The sequence below is a fragment of the Rhincodon typus genome, chromosome 28 (assembly GCF_021869965.1).
Source record: "Rhincodon typus isolate 14 chromosome 28, sRhiTyp1.1, whole genome shotgun sequence".
In the NCBI taxonomy this organism is placed as follows: domain Eukaryota; kingdom Metazoa; phylum Chordata; class Chondrichthyes; order Orectolobiformes; family Rhincodontidae; genus Rhincodon; species Rhincodon typus.
In genome coordinates, this window is record NC_063359.1 from 24188380 (window position 1) to 24209586 (window position 21207).

The 21207-nt window shown below is 40.7% G+C and overlaps 1 protein-coding gene across 1 annotated transcript in view; it reads left to right on the top strand.

Moving 5' to 3' along the window:
• Positions 1–21207, top strand: part of LOC125486346 (protein SCAI-like) — a 41884-nt gene that overhangs the window by 3140 nt on the left and 17537 nt on the right. The window contains exons 3-4 of the mRNA XM_048613378.1: positions 915–993; positions 20396–20495. Coding sequence (XP_048469335.1) covers positions 915–993; positions 20396–20495 — 179 coding nt within the window. The remainder of the gene's footprint in view (positions 1–914; positions 994–20395; positions 20496–21207) is intronic.

Here is a 21207-nt window from a genome sequence, read left to right on the forward strand (position 1 = left end):
GGGGATGTTTTCATTTTCAGTTATCCAGAACTAGGGGTTATAAATGAAAGATCATCAGTGATAGATCCAACATGGAAGTTTAGGCAAGTCAATCCCCTTTGCGTTTATTTTGCAAATGTTGATTTGTTCTTTTGAGATTTTGTGGGCTTGGAGATGTAGAAAGAGCTATTCTTAGAACTGTTATCTCTTTGGTGATTAAATACTGTATCACAACACCCAAGATCTGCTAATGTCATCAACTTTAGGAATACAAATTAATGGGAACTTGAAGGTAACCTTATTGCTCTTGAAGTTGCATGTAATACAGTCAAGAGGCTCACAAAGCAAAAAGCTTGAATGCTTCTGATTCAAATCACCTAGTTAATTAATTATTCAGAAAAGCAAGTCTTTTTCTTAAAATCTAAGGATATAGCCATTTAAATAGTTTGTACTTGAGGAGGGATGTGGTGTTGGATGCAGTTCAGAGGTTCCAGAGTTGAGGGATTTGTCCTTACGAAGAAGAGATTACTCAGATGAGAAGAGATTACTTCTCTCAAAGCATCATGGATCTGTGGAATTCACTACCCCAGAATGTAGTGGATGCTAGGACACTGAATAAATTTAAGGAGGAGATAGACAGATTTTTAAATAGTAATGGATTGAAGGGTAATGGGGAACAGGCAGGAAAGTAGAGGGTGAGGTGGGATCAGCCATGATCATTCTGAATTGCAGAGCAGGCTCGAGGGGCTGAATTGCCTACTCCTGCTTGTAGTTCTTACGTGCATGTGTACTGCTGCAGAAAAGCAGCAGATGCCAGGCTATTAGTTTTAATTTTTTAAAGCTTCATTGGTACTTTTATTAAAAAGGAAAAGAATGAGTTCTAAAGAAAATAATACGGCATGAAATTTCAGTGATATTTCTATTTTCATTTTCAGGAGCTGCCTGGAAATAGCGTCCTCCTGGTCTATCTATCAGCTACTGGTGTGTTTCCTACAGGCCGTTGTGATTATGAAGGTATAGTAAAAGAATGCTTCCAGTTTTTGTTAGGCAAGAATTGAGTCCAAAACAATCTGCCTCACCAGTTTGCAGGAAGGAACTGTGGAAGGTTTGTTTCAAATCAATATTTTTCATGTCCAATTTCAAAGTTTGTTTTTATTTGTTCATGGGTCTTGGGCTTTGCTGACAAGTTGACATTTATTGTCCATCCATTATTGTCCATGTGGAGGTGGTGCTGTTACGACACAAAGACGAACAGGCAAATCAAATCAGCCTCCCTATCCCTGTACTCTCTCACATTAAAATTTGAAACATTCGGTGACCTTCAAAATTGACCCCTGTGATTCTTAAGCAGACTTCTTGAATAACCAGTACCAGACTTTGTATATAACCAATACCAGACAACAGGTTTATAACTTAGGCTAGAGATTTAACAGTTTATTAGTAATACAGTAGCTTTAGCAGAACAAAATTAACAATGTGGTAATATCATTGATATCAAGATTTTACCCTAATCTTGTTCAATTCTAGCCACCACTCTCTCAAAGATAGACAGACAAACATTTAAGGAACAAATCAAAATGACAAAGAAATAAATGAGATGACAATCTCCACAATCCGTAATTTCAAAGGCGCACGCATCTTGCTGAGTTTCTGAAGACAGCAGTGCCAGGAGATAGAATCCTGTAGTTTCTGAGGAGCCAAAGTCAATAAAGCACTTTGAACAAGAACCAACCTGCAATTAACTTCCAGGACTGGCCTCAAAAACAAATAACAGTTTGTTTGTGTTCGTCTTGTTTTTAAAGATGCTAAAAATTAAAAATCAGCAAGGGTTCTAACAGTGCTGAGCCAGGTTCTTGCACTGCTGCAAACCATTTCAGGACTTTGATCCAGTGATGTAATGCATGGCTTGGTGTGGAACTTACAGGTTATGGTATTACCAAACATCTACCAAGATGGTAGAAGTCAAGGGTTTGGAAAATGCTGTTGAAAAAGGCTTGGTGAGTTGCAGGAGCGCATCTTCTAAATGGTGCATGCTACTGCCACTGTATGTCAGTGGTGGATAGAGTGAATGTTTAAGATGGTGAATGAGGCCTTGATTTAAACAGATTCCTTTTTCCTAGATGTTCATGGAGTCATACAGCATGGAAACACACCCTTTGGTCCAATTAGTCCATTTCGACCACGTTCCCTAACTAAACTAGTCTCTCTTTCCTGTGTTTGGTCCATTTCTCTCCAAACCTTTCCTATTCATATACTTATCCAAATGTCTTTTAAATGTTGTAACTGTACCTACATCCACACTTCCTTTGGAAGTTCATTCCACACACAAGCCACTCTCTGTGTAAAAAAGTGTTGTTGAGCTTCTTCAGAGTTGTTAGCACTGCATTCCTCTAGACGAGTGGAAGTAATCCCATGCAATCCTTCCTTGACACTTGTAGATAATGGACAATTTGAGATTTCAGGAATTAAGTTAGTCGCTGCAGAACACTTAACCTCTGACCTGCCTTGTAGTGACAGTGGTTAAATCTCTGGGTGAGTTCAGTTTATGGTCAGCAGTGACCCCGCAGGATGTTGGTGCTGTTGGATTCAGCAACTGTAGTGCTATTAAAAGAGATTGTTAGATTTTCTCCTGTTGGAGATGGTCATTGCCTGATTTGTATAAATGATGAAGCTACTTTATCCATTAGTGATTCCAAGAATATAACCTTTTCCATGAGACAGTTGGGAATTTGTAATTTATTTATTTCTGTGCCCTTTTGAGTTGAAGTTTATTTACATGTTGAATTTTCTAGATTTTCCTTTTCTTGAACTTTTTGTATTTGTAAGACACCGTTTGTTGTCCTTTCTTAATTGAATCTTCCTTGAGACTTTTGTTTCATAGAGTAAGAGCTCCCTGAGTCTATCATTGCAGTGGAGTCTTTTTATACATAGCATTATTTTACTGTTAGCAGGTTGATATGTTACAGCTGTTGTCGAGGTGAAGAGAATTAGCATACTTTCCAGTTTTGTGTGCTAGTTTTTTTCTAAGTTTTAGCCGTCACCACTGGCTAGCACCAATATGAGAAAGGAGAAAAATGAGGGAGACTCTTGCGACTGATACAGTTTCTCCAATGGTAAGCCTTTCTCTTTGTTTTGGAGTTGGAGGGAGGGAAGAAAATCTGGGTGGAATGCAAAGGCTGACTGGTATCTAAATATATTATCTTCCAAACAATTGCAACAGTCAAGCTGGTGCCAAATATAGTGCTTTGGACTAAATTGGGAATGTCGAGAGGGATATACTGACCTTTTGCCAGCCTAGGGCCTCCAGAGAGGTCTCATGGAGGGAACATTAAAAGCTTTACTGCAAACCATTAGCATAACATGGGTGACAACAATTATAGTGATAAGCCCAGCTTGATTAGTGTAGAGAATAGGCTGTCTCTGCTGGGAGAGATAATTATGTCTTATTGGTTAGCCATCTCGCACCTCAAGTCATGCAGCTTTTGACTAGTAAGGTGCTGACATGCTGTGGTACATCTGCTCAGTGGGTGCTTCAAAAATCTGCTTAGCAAGTGGATGGAATTCTTTGAACCAGGTGGAATAAACTGGACATCAGGGTGATGTGTAAGGGAATGACAGGTGACTTGCAGTTGGTCAGTAATGTGCAAAAGACAGCTGTGATTGACGTGGAACTTGCCAGGTTGAACATTGACATAGCATTCCTACAAGAAACCAGGCTCAGTGGATCACTGAAAGAAAAAAAAAACATTACCCATTCATCTATCAGGAGAAGAGTTCTAAGGAAACCATGAAAAATGTGCAGCTTCACTATGAGGAACTCCCCACTCTTATTGACAGAAACCCCCACGTGGTTCAGAATGTTTTCTTTCCATCTACATCTCAACTTCAGGTAAGGGTAGTTAATCTCCATACATAACTATGCTTCATTGGATAGGTGAAAGATCAAATTCTATGAGGAGTTTGACTTTGATATCAGCAGATTACCCAAATCATCTTGAACCTATTGAGGGACTTCAACAGAGAAGTGGATGTGGACCTTGAGTCATGGCCCCCCTTTTCTTAAGACACATAGTCTGTGAAAGAAAATGAGTGTGGACAGAGACTTTGTGAGCTTTACTGCTTCCATGAGCTGTGTAACAAGTACCTCCTTTCAGAACAAACATGCAACAAGGAGACATTCAGGAGCTGTTCAGGATCAGGGCATTGGTTTCACCTGAATCTGATCCATATCAGTTAAGGCTGATTGAAAAGCATTTTCAACACATGACGATGATGAAGATCACTTGTGTGGACTAGGGTGAGAGTGCAACTCTTGAAGTTCTTTCCATTGAAAGCAGAAATGCTACTCTCGTATCAATGCCTGTTTTTCTGTTTGCCCAAATGAAAAACAATTGTTTTGTCACTTGATTGAATTGGCATTTAGAGTATTCCATACAGAGTGAAGAAGCAAAATGGGACATTTAAGACACATAATACACAATACCATATTCTCAACGAATGGAAAGAAAGAGCAAAAATTGTTGATTGGTTTGAGATTAACATCATTGTAACAAAACCTGTCATTGAAGCCAAGTGATCTGTTTTCATTAACCACGACAAATCTGAGCAACAAAACTCTGAATATACTAAGAGCCGCTCACCATAAAGTCTATCAATTACTAGATGGTGCACCAATGATTACTGTTACAACTCTGCCAAAACCTCCAGATGTCCCCTGACACAGAGAATGCCAGGGGCATGAGTGAAGGGATAAAACAGACAACAGGTACATCCGCAAAGAAAATGGCTGCTTTGGAAACAAAGGTCATCAGCAATTGTAGTAAATAGTTGGAGTGGGTGTGACACTAACTTGAGGTTTCCATTAGGTATAACATTGTCACCAGGAAGCTCTAGATGCCACAGAAAACCAGTTTATTAAGTTGGAGTTCAGCAAATCTAATGACATGAATGCCTACACATATACACTTGTTAGGGAAAATGTAAAAAAAATTCTCTGCGGAGAGAAGCTTTCTGAAAGAAAATACGTTTTCACCAATGGGTTATTCTTGAACGTAAAAGGATAAAGTTTTAGAGACTGATGTTTAAATGTTCTGGCATGTATGGTCAAATCACTAATAATGTATGACTGTCTCTGAAGTCTTGCAGACACCACTTCCTCAGGAATTACAATCTTAATATTCCTTCAGTCACTGCTTCAAGTGATCACATAGGTTTCACAATGAGCTCTATTTGTTCTTAGCAGCAGCGTTCCCTTCTAAGTTGCATGGCTTGCATGCACGTGCAGCCATTCCAATATTCTTGCATGGCAATTGGCATTAGCAGGCTAAATCAATATTGGCTGTGCAGGCCTCTGATGCCTGTGCGTAGCAAGAATTTTAGAGGGAACGCTGCTTAGCATGTGTTCCTCCAATTGAACCAGGTAAAACCAGCATCCTTGCAAATAAGTCACTGTTCAAAACAACCGCAGCAGGGCCTACAACAAAGATGCTCATTGTGATCTTTTTTTCCCATGTATTTGGTAGTATCAGGCTACGATGGGGAACTTTGAGATCTGTACTGGAGTCAAACAGAGTTATATTTTGCATGGATATTCTTCGGCATATTGTTATCTTTGCCTCCTGTTGTAGAGGGTGTCTTCTTCTATACCAGAACTGATGGAAAGCTGTTCACCCTTGCATGCCTGAGATCCAAGACAAAGGCATACCAACTCCTTATCAGAGAATTGCGCTACCCTGATGTTGTCATACAATCATTCCTTCCTGAGTAATGTCTTCAGGAATAAATGGACAGATTCTCTTGTGTCTGTAAAGAGTTTAGTTTGACCATACACATCAGGAAGACAGATGTCATAATCCAGGATGTTTCCCGACCATCATCTTTCATCTTCGGCAGTTTAAAGCTGGAGACTGTTGATTGCTGATTTAGATAATTGAAACTATCTGTCATTTAGAATCATAAAATCATATATTTGGTACTAAAACCAACACATTTGTAGCAAAAGCTGCAGCTGTTATCTCCAAGTTGAGCAAGACAGTGCGGAATAACCATACCCTGACTGAGAACACAAACCACGAGTCTATTAAGCACACCTTTACAATGTTGAACCCAGGACGGTATATGCTACACAGGTGCTACCTTCATTGAAATGCATTGTCTGCTTTTCTTGGCAGGATAAGACCACAAACTCAGCTATACTGGAGTATGCTAGTTCCACCTGTATACATTAATTGCTGAGTAAAAGATATCCGTGTTGGCTCAGCATGTTCATTGGATGGATGATGTATGTAAACCCAAACACCATCTGTGTAGCAAATTGCCCATTGGGTCACGACTTCCCAAGTGTTCATACCTTTACCACAAGGACAGCTGCAAGTGAGATAAGAAGGTGTCAGACGTAGTCATGAGCAACAGTGATCTTTGGAGGCTGCTGGTTGAAAGCATTGGAGTAGCTGAGCAGAAACTAAAAGCTTAACTGGCTGAAAAGAGAGACCAGAAAAAGCAAAGCTTGTCAATGATCTACCTTCTCAGCCCACTGACCTCTCCTGCAGTAAATATAGCAGAAGCTGTCATTGCCAGAGTGGGGCTCCTGAGATACGCCACATGACTATTAACAGAATTGACCACCATATTGTAGATAATCTTTTTATAAGATAAAATACATTGATGTGAATAAATTGAGAAAGTGCAGAAGTGATTTATAAGAATGGTTCCAGGAATGATAAACTTCAATTATGAGGATAGATCAAAGAAGTTTGGACTAATCTCCTTGGAGAGAAAAAGGCTAAGAGGATATTTGACAGGTTTTCAAAATGATGAATGGGCTGCATTGAGTAGATAGGGAGTAGCTGTTCTTGCTCGTAAAAGAGAAGATTGAAAGGGCATAGATTTAAAGTGATGTGCAAATGAAGCAAGGGTGATGAGAATTTTTTTTTCACACAGCGAGTCGTTAGGGCATGGAATGCACTGCCTGGAAATGTGAATGCAGATTCATTCAGGGCATTCAAGAGGGTATTGGAGGATTTTGGACAAAGATGGTGTGCAGGGAAATGGGGAAAAGGCAGGAGCTGAGCATTAGGTATTAGAGCTGGTGCAGGCATGATGGACAGAATAACTGCCACTGGAAATCTGCAAAAGATCAGTTTAACGCTTCTGAATTTTTCTGAGGCTTCTCTATCTCTGAACTTGACTGATGTTCTGTGTGGGGCTGAAGAAAAGTCTCTGGACTTGATACATTGACTCTGCTTTCTCTCCACATATGCTGTCAAATCTGCTGAGTTTCTCCAGCTATCTCTATTTTTGTTTGGCATATACTCCTTGTTGTTTTTTCTACAACTTGTATCACTGGCCAAACTCAGCCTATTATTTACTATTTCTAACTTGATTGCCTTTTTCTATCTTAGTATAACATGAGCCTTCTTCAAGTCGTCAGGATTGATGCCATACTTCAGAGAGCTAATGAATATAGTGCTTGACAAAATATTTCAAGGTGTTTGACAGAAGTAATTCCAAACAAAATTTGACATTGAACCACATGAAACAATATTAGGATATATGACCAAAAGAGTACTCAAAGTGGTTTGTTTTGAGGATTACCTTGAAGGAGGGACCTAGAAAGTTGGACAGATTTAGGAAGCAAATTATAGAAGTTAGGAAATTGGGCATGTCCATCAGACCAAAATTGGAGGAGTGCAGTGATCACAGAGATTACAGGGCTGGAGAAAGTTATGCTACAGAGAAAGGGGCAAGGCTACGGAAGAATTTAAGTATATTAATAATAATTTAAATTAGGTTTCCTTCCGTTGTCTCTTGAAGATATTGTATTCTTAGTTTGCACTGATTCGTCAGGTTATAGAGGCTTTCTGGTGGCATAGTCATAGAACTGTACAACATGGAAACAGACACTTCAGTCTAACTCATCCATGCTGACCAGATATCCGGAATAATTCTAGTCCCATTTGCCAGCATTTGGCCCATATCCCTTCTAAACCCTTCCTATTTATATACACATCCAGATGCCTTTTAAATGTTGTAATTGTACCAGCCTCCGCCACTTTCTCCGGCAGCTCATTCCATACACGCACCACCCTCTGTATGAAAAAGTTGCCCCTTAAGCCCCTTTTAAATCTTGCCCCTCTAACCTTAAATGTAGTTTTGGACTCCCTCACCTGAGGGAAAGACCTTGTCTATTTACTCTATCCATGCCCCTCATGATTTTATAAACCTTTATGAGGTCACCCCTCAGCCTCATGTTAGCTCTTTGTTCTGTATAAATCTTGACAGTGTCATGTTTTTCACCAATAGAGGGTATAGTTCCAAAGTTTAAAAGACATTTGGATAGATACATGAATAGGAAGGGTTTGGAGGGATATGGGCCAGCAGCAGGCAGGTGTGACTAGTTTAGTTTGGGATTATGTTCGCCATGGACAGGTTGGACTGAAGGGTCTGTTTCCATGCTGTATGACTCTATGTCTTGATTCTGCCCACTCGAAAATTCATGTGTTTATTTCCATCAGTAATCTTTAGATAGATATTTGGATTAGAAATTTTGGGATTGCTTTACCTCTGTTAAATCATAGTGTACTGTGACCATTTACAGCGCTCATTGTGCTGCCCTCTTGAAATTTGGCATGTTTTCATAATTTAACCTATATAATCTTTTATGAAACATGAATAGAATTCTCGCATTAATCTAACAGTTATTTTGTTGCAATTTTAATTGTTAGTTCAAGTTTATTTTTGACATGTCTCATCAGGACATTTTGCAAGTTTTTTTTTCTGTTGTGACCAGCAGTCGAGAAGTGAGATTTGAGCTTTGAATCTTGTCATTCAGTGACCAGTACTTCAACATTGCTGTTACTAACCTGTTCCAGTGCTGTAATTTCCTAATACAACTAGCCTGGGGAGTACAAACATTGGATAAGGATCCAGTACCTACAAAGGCTTAACGTGTGCTAGTGTTTTTAGTTTAAAAGAATAATTGTAAAAGGCTGTGTCTTTAAAAATATAATTTAGTCTATGGAAATAGAGGTTTTCTTGTCAGTAATCTGTTACTAGAGAATGTGTGTCTAACTTGAGGCTTTTGTCAGCTGTCCAACTGTTGAAGTAATGCCAGTATCAAAGGTATTGTCTCAGATGTGTACTTACTTGGATAAATAAAAGCAAATAGCAAAACCACAGGAGAATGCAGGTTTGCTGCTTTATACTACAAAATGTCAGTTTTAACAGGTTAAATGATGATCGCTGCTGGTGACCAAATTGACCAACCAAATTTAAACATTCCTTATGATCCTTAGAGTTAAATTCTCATTCTGGTATACTAATTCGTGTTGTTTTTAGTTGATTCAGTACTTCTATATTGCTTTTCACAATTTTTTGCTGCGGCCTTTATCTAAAATCTGTCACTGCTTACTCTTTGTAGTTTGTATTAAGGCTGCTTATTTTCTGTCAAATTTGGCTCTAAAGTGCTTCACAGGCAATGATATAGAATTGAAATTATATTTTGGGTGTTCCAGCAGCCAATTTCTGCACAACTAGGCTCCACAAGTAGCAGTGAAACTCGATAATCCATTTTACTGATGTTGGGGGAAGAATATTTCAAGGACTCAAAGAAGGCAGGTGTGACCTTGATTAAATGTCTCAAACAATGGCACCTCAAGCAGCGTAGTGGTACCACAGCATTGGACTGAAATGTCAGCCTAGATTTTTTCCCTCAGATTTCTGGAAGAACAGTAATTCTTTTGTGATTTATTTTATTTCACTAAGGACCATCTGGAATTATCTAAGTCGTTAACTAGTTCTAAAGAAAAAAAAATTAGGTTATATTTTAAAGCCAAATTCTGGTTGATGAAAGGAAATTATATGTCATTCAAATATCTGTCTAGCAAATTAAATTTTCTCAGCATGCTGAACATTGTAAAATGTCACTAATGTTAATGTTCATTAAATGTTAAACCAACAAAAATAATTGTATCTGTAAATGAATGGTCTTCGTGATTGATGAGAAGCTAAGTGGCCTTGAGATGTGAGTTTAGATCCCTTAATGTGTTTTAGATTAGCACTGCCAGCTAACCACTATTTTTGGGCTGCCTTTCATGCTGGTGTAGGAGGAGTTGCAAAGTCTATTGGTTTTACCTTCAATATAGTTACTTCAGTTTCACAACTCCTAATGATAATATTGATAATTTCTCAAAAGCAGTTACTGTTATAAACTCTTTGCATAGAAATATAGAAGATTGTAGCAGGAGTAGGCCATTTGACCCTTTGAGCCTGCTCTGCCATTCAGTACAAATGTGGCTGATCATTGAGCTCGATACCCTAGCTTTAGCTCTCTGTCCTTTGATCCTTTAGTCAAAAGAGCTATATCTACCTCCTTTTGAAAACGCATAATATTTTGGCCGCACCCACTTTCTGTGGTAGTGAATTCCACAGGGTCCCCACTCTCTGGGTGAAGAAATTTCTCCTCATACCAGTCCTGAAAGGTTTATCCCTTATCCTTAAAATATAATTCTGACTCTGCACTCTCCCACCAATCGGAGCACCTTTCCTCCATCTAACTTGTCTAGTTTTTTTTAGAATTTTTGTAAGTTTCTGTGAGATTTCCCCACCCTCCTTAACTCCAATGAGTCTGTTAAGATTGTTTTCAATCTGTCTTCGTATGCCAGACCTGCCATCCCAGGAATCAATTTCGTAAACCTAGCAAGAACATCCTTTCTTAGAAAGAGTCCAAAACTGCACACACTATTTCAGTTGTGGCCTCACCAATGCACTGTATAATTACAGCAAAACATCCTTGCTTCTGTACTTGAATCCTTTCACTATGACGGCCAGCATATAATTTGTCTTCTTTACTGCCTGCTGCACCTGCACACGTAATTTCAGTGACTGACACGTGAGGACTCCCAAGTCTCGTTGAACATTCCCCTCTCAATTTATAGCCATTAAAAAATAATCTGCCTTCCTATTTTTGTTCCTGCATTTGCCTTGCATTTTCCCATTCACTCAGCCTATCCAAACCACACTGCAACATCTTTGCATCCTCCTTGCGGCTCATCCACCCATTTTTGTGGCAAATTTTGTGATATTATGTTTAGTAACTTCATCTAAATCATTAACATAAACCATGAATAGTTCATTCCGATCCCTGAAGTACCCCACAAGATGGTGCCTGCCATTCAGAAAAAGACCCATTTATTTGTACTCCATTGTTTTCTGTCTGTGAACCAGTTTTCTGTCCAACTCAATACACTATCCCAATCCCATATGCTTTAATTTTATACATTAATCTCTTAGATGGCACTTTGTCGAAAGCCTTCTGAAAGTCCAAATAAACCACATCCACTGGCTTCCCCTTTCAACTCCACTAGTTAATCTTCAAAAAATTGCAGAAGATTTGGCAAGCATGATTTCTGTTTTGTAAATCTGTGCTGACTGTGTCTGATTCTACCAATGTTTTCTAAGTGTTCTCGTATAAAATCCTTGTTAATTGACTGTGGCATCTTACCCAGTTCCAACGTCAGATTGACTGGTCTATCATGCTCTGTTTTTTTCTCTATCTCTATTTTTAAATAGTGCGGTTACATTAGCTACTGCCCAATCAATAGGAACTGTTCCAGATTCTAAGGAATCTTGGAAGATGACCCCCAGTGCATCACTATTTTTAGGCCACTTCCGTCAGTACTCTAGGATGTAGATTATCAGGCCCTGCGAATTTATCGACCTTTAATCCTATCATTTTCCCCAACACCATTTCTTGACGAATACAGATTTGTTTCAGTTCCTTCCTCTCACAAAACCCTGTGTTACCCATAATTTCTGGTGCAATATTCGTGTCCCCTTTTGTGAAGACTGAAGTGAAGTATGAATTTAGTTTGTTGGCCATTTCTTTGTTTCTCAATATAAATTCCCCTGTTTCTATCTGTAAGGGACATCCATTAGTTTTCATCAATCTATTTCTCTTCAAATTCCTTTAGAAACTTTTACAGTCAGTTATGTTCCCTACAAGCTTACTCTCATGCTCTATTTTCCCGTTCTTAATTAATCCCAAAATCGTCCTTTGCTGACGTCTGAACTGTTCCATCCTCGGGTCTGTTGGTTTTTCTTACCAATTTGTATGCCTCCTTTTTGCAATAAATGCGATCTTTAACCTCCCTCATAAGCCATGGTTTGGCCACTGTTCTCTTTGCACTTTTGTGCCAAACAGGAATTTTTTTTTTTTGTAGTTCACCCATTCACTACTTGAATGTTTGCCATTGCCTTTCCACTAATTCCTTTCAGTAAAATTTCCTAGTCTATCATAGCCAACTTATGCCTCATACCACTGTAGTTTCCCTTAAGATTTAGGACCCTAGTCTCAGAATCAGCTAACTCATTTTCCATCTAAAGAAGAACTCTATTCTATGAATACCAAAATTTAGGCTTCATTTAATGTTTTCTGTCTGCTGCAATACTGAACATTATGGATCTGTGAGCTGCTTGGTTTTGCCTGCCTTGAGCAGGTCTCATTCAGGGCAATTATAAAGAACAGTGGAAACAGGGTAGGAGTGTGCCATTTGGCTATTTAAGCCTGCTCTGCCATTCAATAAAGTTCCACCTTAGTACACTTTACCTCCATAACTGTGAAGGAGGGAACATTAAGTCAGGATCTGCTGCTTTGGATTACTTAAAAGTGGCAGTTGTAAACTTGAGTGAGGAAAATTTTGAGTTTAGTTGTGTGTTGTTGAGCTTCTTCTAAAACAAGATGACTGGCCACTTGTGTGAAGTACCAAAAAAATTATAATTATATTTGCACTTTTTAGTTTATAGTTGTAAGTTTTTTTTAGCGGCACGAAAGAACAGTGTCAATTCCCCTGACTATACTATCCCCAATTACAACTACTTTTCTCTTTTCTGCTCCCCCCCACCCCCTGATTGGGTCACTGTACCACAATGAAATGGTCAGCTTGCCCACCCTCCATAAAGCCTCTCTCTCATCCACACAAGGAAGAAGAATCTCAAACCTGTTAGACAAGCTCAAGGGCTGAGGCTCCATCAGCACAACCTCCTGGATCTCACTGTCTGCCTTGCTCATAATCAAAGCTTCCTGTCCCTGACCACTTACCAAATTTGACATAGTTAATTTAAGGGGTGTGACTACCTCCTGAAACACAGCAGCCAGTTGACTCTTCCCCCTCCCTGACGTGTTACAGTGTTCGAAGCACAGACTCGAGCTCATCAACTCAGAGCCAGACATCTTGAAGCACCCAACACTTGCTACAGATGTGGTCATTATCAACCACAATGGGGTCCACCAGCTCCCACATCATGCAGTTACAACACAATGCCTGCCTGGCATCTCAATTTTAATTACTTAGCTCTTAATTTGATTATTAAAAATTTCGTACTGGTCCTTTACTTTGTAGTCTACAAGTTTTCACCCTATTTATCTTCAATCTAAAAGTAACCTATAATAGATATTGGTATGCTTGTCTGTATTGATCAGTGCATTGAGTATAGCAGTTGGGACATGTTATGTCTGTACACGACATTGGTTAGACCACTTTTGGTACACAGCATGTAATTCTGGTCTCCCCGCTATAGGAAAGATATTGTGAAACTTGAAAGGGTTCAGAAAAGATTTATAAGGATGTTGCCAGGGTTGGAGGGTTTGAGCTATAGGGAGAGGCAGAATAGGCTGAGGCTAATTCCCTGGAATGTTGGAGGCTGAGGGGTGACCTTATAAAATCATGAGGGCCATGGATAGTGTAAATAGATAAGATCATTTCCCTGGGGTGGGGGAGTCCAAAATTAGAGGGCAATAGGTTTAAGCTGAGAGGGGAAAGGGACCTAAGGGGCAACATTTTCACACAGAGGGTGGTGCGTGTATGGAATGAGTTGCTTGAGGAAATGGAGGAGACTGGTACAATTACAGTATTTAAAAGGTGTCTGGATGGGTGTATGATTAGGAAGGGTTTAGAGGGATATGGGCCAAATGTTGGGAAATGGAACTAGATATATTTTGAATATCTGGTTGGTTTGGATGAGTTAGACTGAAGTGTCTGTTTCTGTGCTGTATGTCTCTATGGCTCTATGAGATAGTTAAGTTAGTAGCTATCACCAACCAATGAACTTGCAGTTTACTGTGTTATCACTCTTGTGCTTGTCCACTGATCCAGGGCTTCAATTATCCTGCTAAAAATACCTTATAAATTTAGTTCCCAGCCCTGTAGCCACGTCTCTGAGGTAATCACAGCCTGTCAATTTCAATCTACACAACAGGCTCATTTCCCTTGTTTGGTATACTGCGTGCATTTAACTACAACATCCTCAGTCCTCCATTGACTGCCCCTCTTCTCGTTAAATTCCTGAGCCTTTCCATAGTCTCTGTCCTATTACTTGTTCTGTAAAGTTTAATAATCTCTGCTGAATTCTGCCCCTCTAACTCTTTCCATAATTTTCCATGCAATCAAACTCACTAACCATACTATTTAGTTTAAAGCTCTATCCACAGGCCAGATTTGCGATTTGCCAGGACTCTGGTCCCAGTGTGATTCAGGTGGAGCCCGTCCCGTTGGAACAGCTCCATCCTTCCCAAGTACTGATGCCAATATCCCGTGAATTCAAACCTGTTTCTTCTACACCGGTCTTTGAGCCATGTGCTTACCTCTTGAATCTTGTTGACCCTCTGCCAAATTGTTTGTAGCTCAGATAATAATCTGGAGATCGTTACCTTTTTAGTTCTGCTTTTTAATTTTGCTTTAGCTGCTCATATTCCCTCAGCAGAACATCTTTCCTCTTTATACTTATATTGTTGGTACCTACATGGACCACAACACTTGGATCTTTATCCTCCCATTCCAAGTTCCTCTGCAGCACTGACGAGATATCCTGAACCCGGGCACCAAGCAGACAACATTGCCTTTGAGACTCTCAATTCTGGCCACATAGAACGGTTGTTATTCCCCTGATTATCCCCAGTTACAACTACATTTCTTTTCTTACCCCTCTTGAATGTCTCCCTGTACCACAGTGCTACAGTCAGTTTGCTCATCCTCCCTACAGCCCCTACTCTTGTCTACACGGGAGCAAGAATCTCAAACCTGTTAGATATCCTGGATTCCTGTACCCGCTTCACTTATAGTCACAGCCCTATAAAAATACAACAGCAGGTCAGAGGCTAGGAAAAACAGCAAGTAACTCAACTTCTGACTCCTCGGAGCCTGTCTACCAACTACAAGATACATGTCAGGATTGTGATGGAATTCTCTCCAGTTGCCTGGATGAGTACAGCTCCAACAACACTCAAAGCTTGATACCATCCAGGACAAAGCATCCCACTTGATTGGCACCACATCCTAAGGCATTCAGTCCCTCCATTACATTCCAAATTCATGAACACTTCCATCAGAAGAACAAGGGCAGCAGGTACATAGGAACACCACCTTCTGCAAGTCCCCCCTCCAAGTCACTCAACATCTGATGTGGAACTACATTCCCCTTCCTTGACTCTCCAAAAACTGCCATCCTAACAGTATTGTGGGGTAGATATGCTAAATAGACTGTAGTGATTTTAGAAAACAGCTCATCACCACCTTCTCAAGCATAACTAGCGATAGACAATAAATGCTGACCAATCCAGCAAAGCTCACATCCCCTGAAATAAAGAAACAATTCTTCTTTCTATTTCCTCTTTCATCTAAATTGAAAACTCAATTATGTGAATTTTAAACTCAACACTGTTGCACAAGATCCCAAGCTAGGAATTTAGGCTGACTGAATAGTCCCATAGATTATAACAGTTCTTCCAAATTGTTTAAGATGTTTAATTTGGACTTTTTTCCTTCTTAGTGTTTCATAGCTAGTTTTATGACGTGGAGGGGTATGTCCAAAAAGAGGACGTTGAATATTGCTGAAAAAGGCATATTTTGTCTTGTACTCATTAGGACAATTTGCAAGAAATAGCAATGTAAATGGAAAACATCATTTATACTGTTAGAAGTGAGTGCTGGTTCTTTAACAGTTTGACTCAGGTAGATGCGTTGCCATGAAAAGATGTAACAGATGATCAGTAATAGTTGATTGTCAAGCTTAGTTTAAAATTTTAAATCAGCATGTGGAGTCTAATTGGTCAAGTCATTGCCCTGAGAAATGAAACAGAAGCTGTCACCTATTTTATTCAGTTGAATCTGATGCAGTGTGCACACATGTTCTTTCAATCTGCAAAGTGTATTTGTATACATAGCTTCCAGCAAGCTCAACTAACAATTTAAAATTGGTTGTCAAAGTAATTGTCTCCATAATCAGGATTATTTATCAAATGTATCCACTATTCTTTGGAAGGTTTGACCCGCAGACCTATCTTCACACCAGCACTCAACTTCATATACCATATTACTTGTTCATGTGGTAGGGAGAGTGTCTCTTTGGCTTAAATGCAACAACCTTCGTGGCAAGCATCATTCATGTTGCTACTACATAGTTGTAACATGATGCACTTAACTTTACCTGTTGCTGTAACCTTTGAGACATCTTACCCTTCATCTGAGGTTGACCAGGCAATTTTCAGGATTGAAAATATGTCCGAAGGTGTGTTCTTAAGTTTGCATGATATATTTGGGCATAATGGCACTGTTAAAACTGAACTCAACAGCTCAAATTGCTGAGTTCATTAGCTCAATGCAGGTTGATTCTCACAATGGTGGCAGATCTGGATAGCCATGATATAATGCTACGTGTAAAGGTCCATGACTTTCTTGTGTGGTATTATTGGCAAATAGGCTAGCAATGTCAAATGAACAGTCTGAAACTTTGAGTAAAAGTTATATTCACTAGTGTTTTATTGGGTGATTGGCAGTAAGGCTTAGAGTAGTGTTCAAGTTGTGTGCCTAGGTCTGCAGGTTTTGAAAATCCAAATAAGAGGAAACCTGAGATAACAAGGTGTAGAGCTGGATGAACACAGCAGGCCAAGCAGCATCAGAGGAGCAGGACAGCTGACGTTTTGGGTCTAGTCCCTTCTTCAGAAATGGGGGAGGGGAAGGGGATTCTGAAATAAATAGGGAGCGAGGGGGAGGCGGATAGAAGATGGATAAAGGAGAAGATAGGTGGAGAGGAGACAGACAGACAGGTCAAAGAGGCGGGGATGGAGCCAGTAAAGGTGAGTGTAGATAGGGAGTTAAGGAGGGGATAGGTCAGTCCAAGGAGGATGGACAGGTCAAGGAGGCGGGATGAGGCTGGTAGATAGGAGATGGGGGTGGGGCTTGAGGTGGGAGGAGTGGATAGGTGGGAGGAAGGACAGGTTAGGGAGGTGGGGACGAGCTGGGCTTGTTTTGGGATGCGGACGGGGGCAGGGAGATTTTGAAGCTTGTGAAGTCCACATTGATACCATTGGGCTGCAGGGTTCCCAAGTGAAATATGAGGTGCTGTTCCTGCAACCTTCGGGTGGCATCGTTGCGGCACTGCAGGAGGCCCAGAATGGACATGTCGGCCAAGGAGTGGGAGGGGGAGTTAAAATGGTTTGTGACTGGGAGGTGCAGTCGTTTGTTGCGAACCGAGCGTAGGCGTTCCACAAAGCAGTCCCCAAGCCTCCGCTTGGTTTCCCCGATGTTGAGGAGGCCACATCGGGAACAGTGGACATGGTATACCACATGAGTAGATGTGCAGGTGAACATCTCTTTGATGTGGAAGGTCTTCTTAGGGCCTAGGATCGGGGTGAGGGGGGAGGTGTAGAGGCAGGTGTAGCATTTCCTGTGGTTGCAGGGAAAAGTGCCGAGGGTGGTGGGGAGTGTGGAGCAGACAAGGGAGTTAAGTGGATGAACACTTCACTAACACCTTCCACTCCAACCTTAAGTTCACCTGGACCATCTCCGATACCTCTCTCCTCCCTGGACCTCTCTGTTTCCATCTCTGGCAACCACCTGGAAACCGATATCCATTTCAAGCCTACCAAATCCCACAGCTACCTAGAATACACTTTGTCTCACCCACCTTCCTGCAAAAATGCCATCCCCTAATCCCAATTCCTTTGCCTCTGCCGCATCTGCTCCCGAGATGAGGCATTCCACTCCCGGACGTCCCAGATGTCCTCGTTTTTCAAGAACCGCAACTTCCCCTCCACAGTGGTCGAAAACGCCCTCGACCGTGTCTCTCGCATTTCCTGCAACTCATCCCTCACCCCCTCGCCGCAATAACAACCAAAACAGAATATCCCTCGTCCTCACGTACTACCCCACCAACCTCCAGATCCAACGCATCATCCTCCAGCACTTCGCCATCTGCAATCTGACCCCACTACCAAAGACATTTTTCCCTCCCCACCCTTATCTGCTTTCCGGAGGGACCGCTCTCTCTCTGTGACTCCCTTGTCCGCCTCCATGTCCATTCTGGGCCGCCCCCACTGCCACAACGATGCCACCCGAAGGTTGCAGGAACAGCACCTCATATTTCGCTTGGGAACCCTGCAGCTCAATGGTATCAATGTGGACTTCACAAGCTTCAAAATCTCCCTGCCCCCGACCGCATCCCAAAACAAGCCCAGCTCGTCCCCACCTCCCTAACCTGTCCTTCCTCCCACCTATCCACTCCTCCCACCTCAAGCCCCACCCCCATCTTCTACCCACCAGCCTCATCCCGCCTCCTTGACCTGTCCATCCTCCCTGGACTGACCTATCCCCTCCTTAACTCCCTATCTACAGTCAACTTTACTGGCTCCATCCCCACCTCTTTGACCTGTCTGTCTCCTCTCCACCTATCTTCTCCTTTATCCATCTTTTATCCACCTCCCCCTTGCTCCCTATTTATTTCAGAATCCCCTTCCCCTCCCCCATTTCTGAAGAAGAGTGTAGACCTAAACGTCAGCTTTCCTGCTCCTCTGATGCTGCTTGGCCTGCTGTGTTCATCCAGCTCTACACCTTGTTATCTCAGACTCTCCAGCATCGGCAGTTCCCACTATCTCTGAAAGAAAACCTTATTTTGGATTTTACAATCAGGAATATGTGATGCTGGCGAGGTACTTCTTTGAGATATCTACTATTCATAACTATTAAACTGATAGTAGAGTTATGTAGCAAAATAGCATCTTCCTGCACAATGAAGAATTCCTTAATATGTTTAGTGTGTGTTTGGCTAGCTCAGTTGAGTGGTCAGTTGGTTTGTAATGCAGAGTGCTGCCAACATTATGGGTCCAAATTTTGCACTGGCTGGGGTCACCTTGAAGGACTCGCCTTCTTAACCTGTGTCCTCACCTGAGGCGTGGTGTCCAACAGGTTAAACCACCATCAGTCTTCTCTCTCTAATGAGTGAGCAGCTCTATGGTGACTTTATCTTTAAATATGTTTAGAAAAAACTAAATTCCACTGAGTTCAGTGAAATAGAAGGATTATAAATAAAATATATAGTTGAAAACGTTTTAAAGAATATCATGGTTTATGCTTAGATTAATAGTCAGAGGTCTACAGCGCAGAAAAGGCCCTTCAGCCCATTGAGTTTGCACCAGTTGCAAACAAGTGCCTAACTTTTCTACTCTAATCCTATTTTATTTTGGCCCATAGCCTTGTGTGCCCTGGTCAACACAAGTGGACATCTAAATGCTACTTAAATTTTATGCGGGTTTCTATCTCTACCACCCTCACAGGCTGTGAATTTCAGATTCATGGTTAGCACTGTTGCCTGACAGGACCAGAGGGCGACTGTCTGCGTGGAGTTTGCACATCCTCCCCATAGCTACATGGGTTTCCTTTGGGTGTTCCGGTTTCCTCCCATAGTTCAAAGATGTGCATGGATTGGCCATGGGAAATGTAGGAATACAGGGATAGGATATGGGGGTGGGTCTGGGTGACATCATGTTCGAAGGGTTGGTTTGGACTCGATGGGCTGAACAGCCTGCTTCTGCACTGTAATGATTCTATGATTCTAATGAATGAACAGGCTTTTTCCACTGTTGCTAAAGAAGAGTATAATCAAACAAAAAATTGACCCTCACAAACGTAGAGCTATCAGAACAGAGAACCACAGGCTTGGTCAGATACTGATATTTTCAGGCTTTCCTTAAAGGATGAGGAGAGAGGCAGCGAGCTGGAGAGGTTTATGAAGGGAATTCCAGAGTTTAGTACCTTGACATTTAAAACACAACTGACAACATAAAGTAAATAACGTCAGGAATGTGGAGGAGTCTCGAGATCTGAGGGCTGTAGGATGTTACAATTTGGAGAAGTAACTGCTGAAACTTGTTAATATCGTTCAGTATTCCTACAGTAAGTGATGAATTCTATAATCGTTAAACTCATGAATCAAGAAGGCATGTTTTTTTTCAAAATGTTGTGATAATCAAAAGGTAAAGAAACAGTTTAATGACAATGAAGAGTGGTTTCACCAATCCAACTAAGTTAGGAACAGGATGATGGAAGGTAAAGTGAAACCTTGTTTAAATATTTATTTTCCTGTTTAGGTCCATATGATTTTGGTGGGGTGCTGACCAACAATAATCGTGATGCAGGAAGTATGGAAGTATTACAAAAACGCAACAATTCGTTTAAAGAAATGCATTGGTACGTCAGTCCAGTTTTAGTACAAGTATTAAGGAGTAAAGCCCTTCAGACTTCTTACAGCAGATATGTCCAACGTATTAATGATCCACATAATGTAGAAAAGTTCTATTATAACAGGGATATATGGAATTAGACCAGAGGAACTCAAGTGACAACTTCATAAGTGTATTTTTGAAAAAAAATGCAACAAGTTTTTCCAGTTAACGTACTATCATAATTTAATCATTGAAAATTTAACATTTCTTGCCACCTATTTCTCCCAACTTCATCTTTTTCTTCAATTTTCTTGAGGTGGCTCCCAATACTGAAGAGTTGTCATAACAAGATTTTTGTAGAAGCATCATCTGTGTTTCAATACTTCAAACACTATATATCTTTTCTGATGATCTGTCCCAGGGGCAAGTTGATGAGTTGTAGATTAACAGTCATCCTCATTGCAAACATTTTGTGGTATAAAACACGTTTGTAATGCTTTGTTAACCCTTTTTGCTTCAGAGTTAAACTTAACTGGATTTACATGGTGTAGTAACTAAGTAGTTTAATCTTTATCAAATCATTTACATTTAGTTAAGTTTATTTTGCCTATTTCTGCCATGTTTGTGCTTTAACTGCCTGTGGTTTCAACTGCACAACTGCCTATCAATTATGTAAGGAATAAATTTTTGGAAAATTGCCTCTTCAGGGAAGTATGACTCTTCTGTTTGTTCCTTTC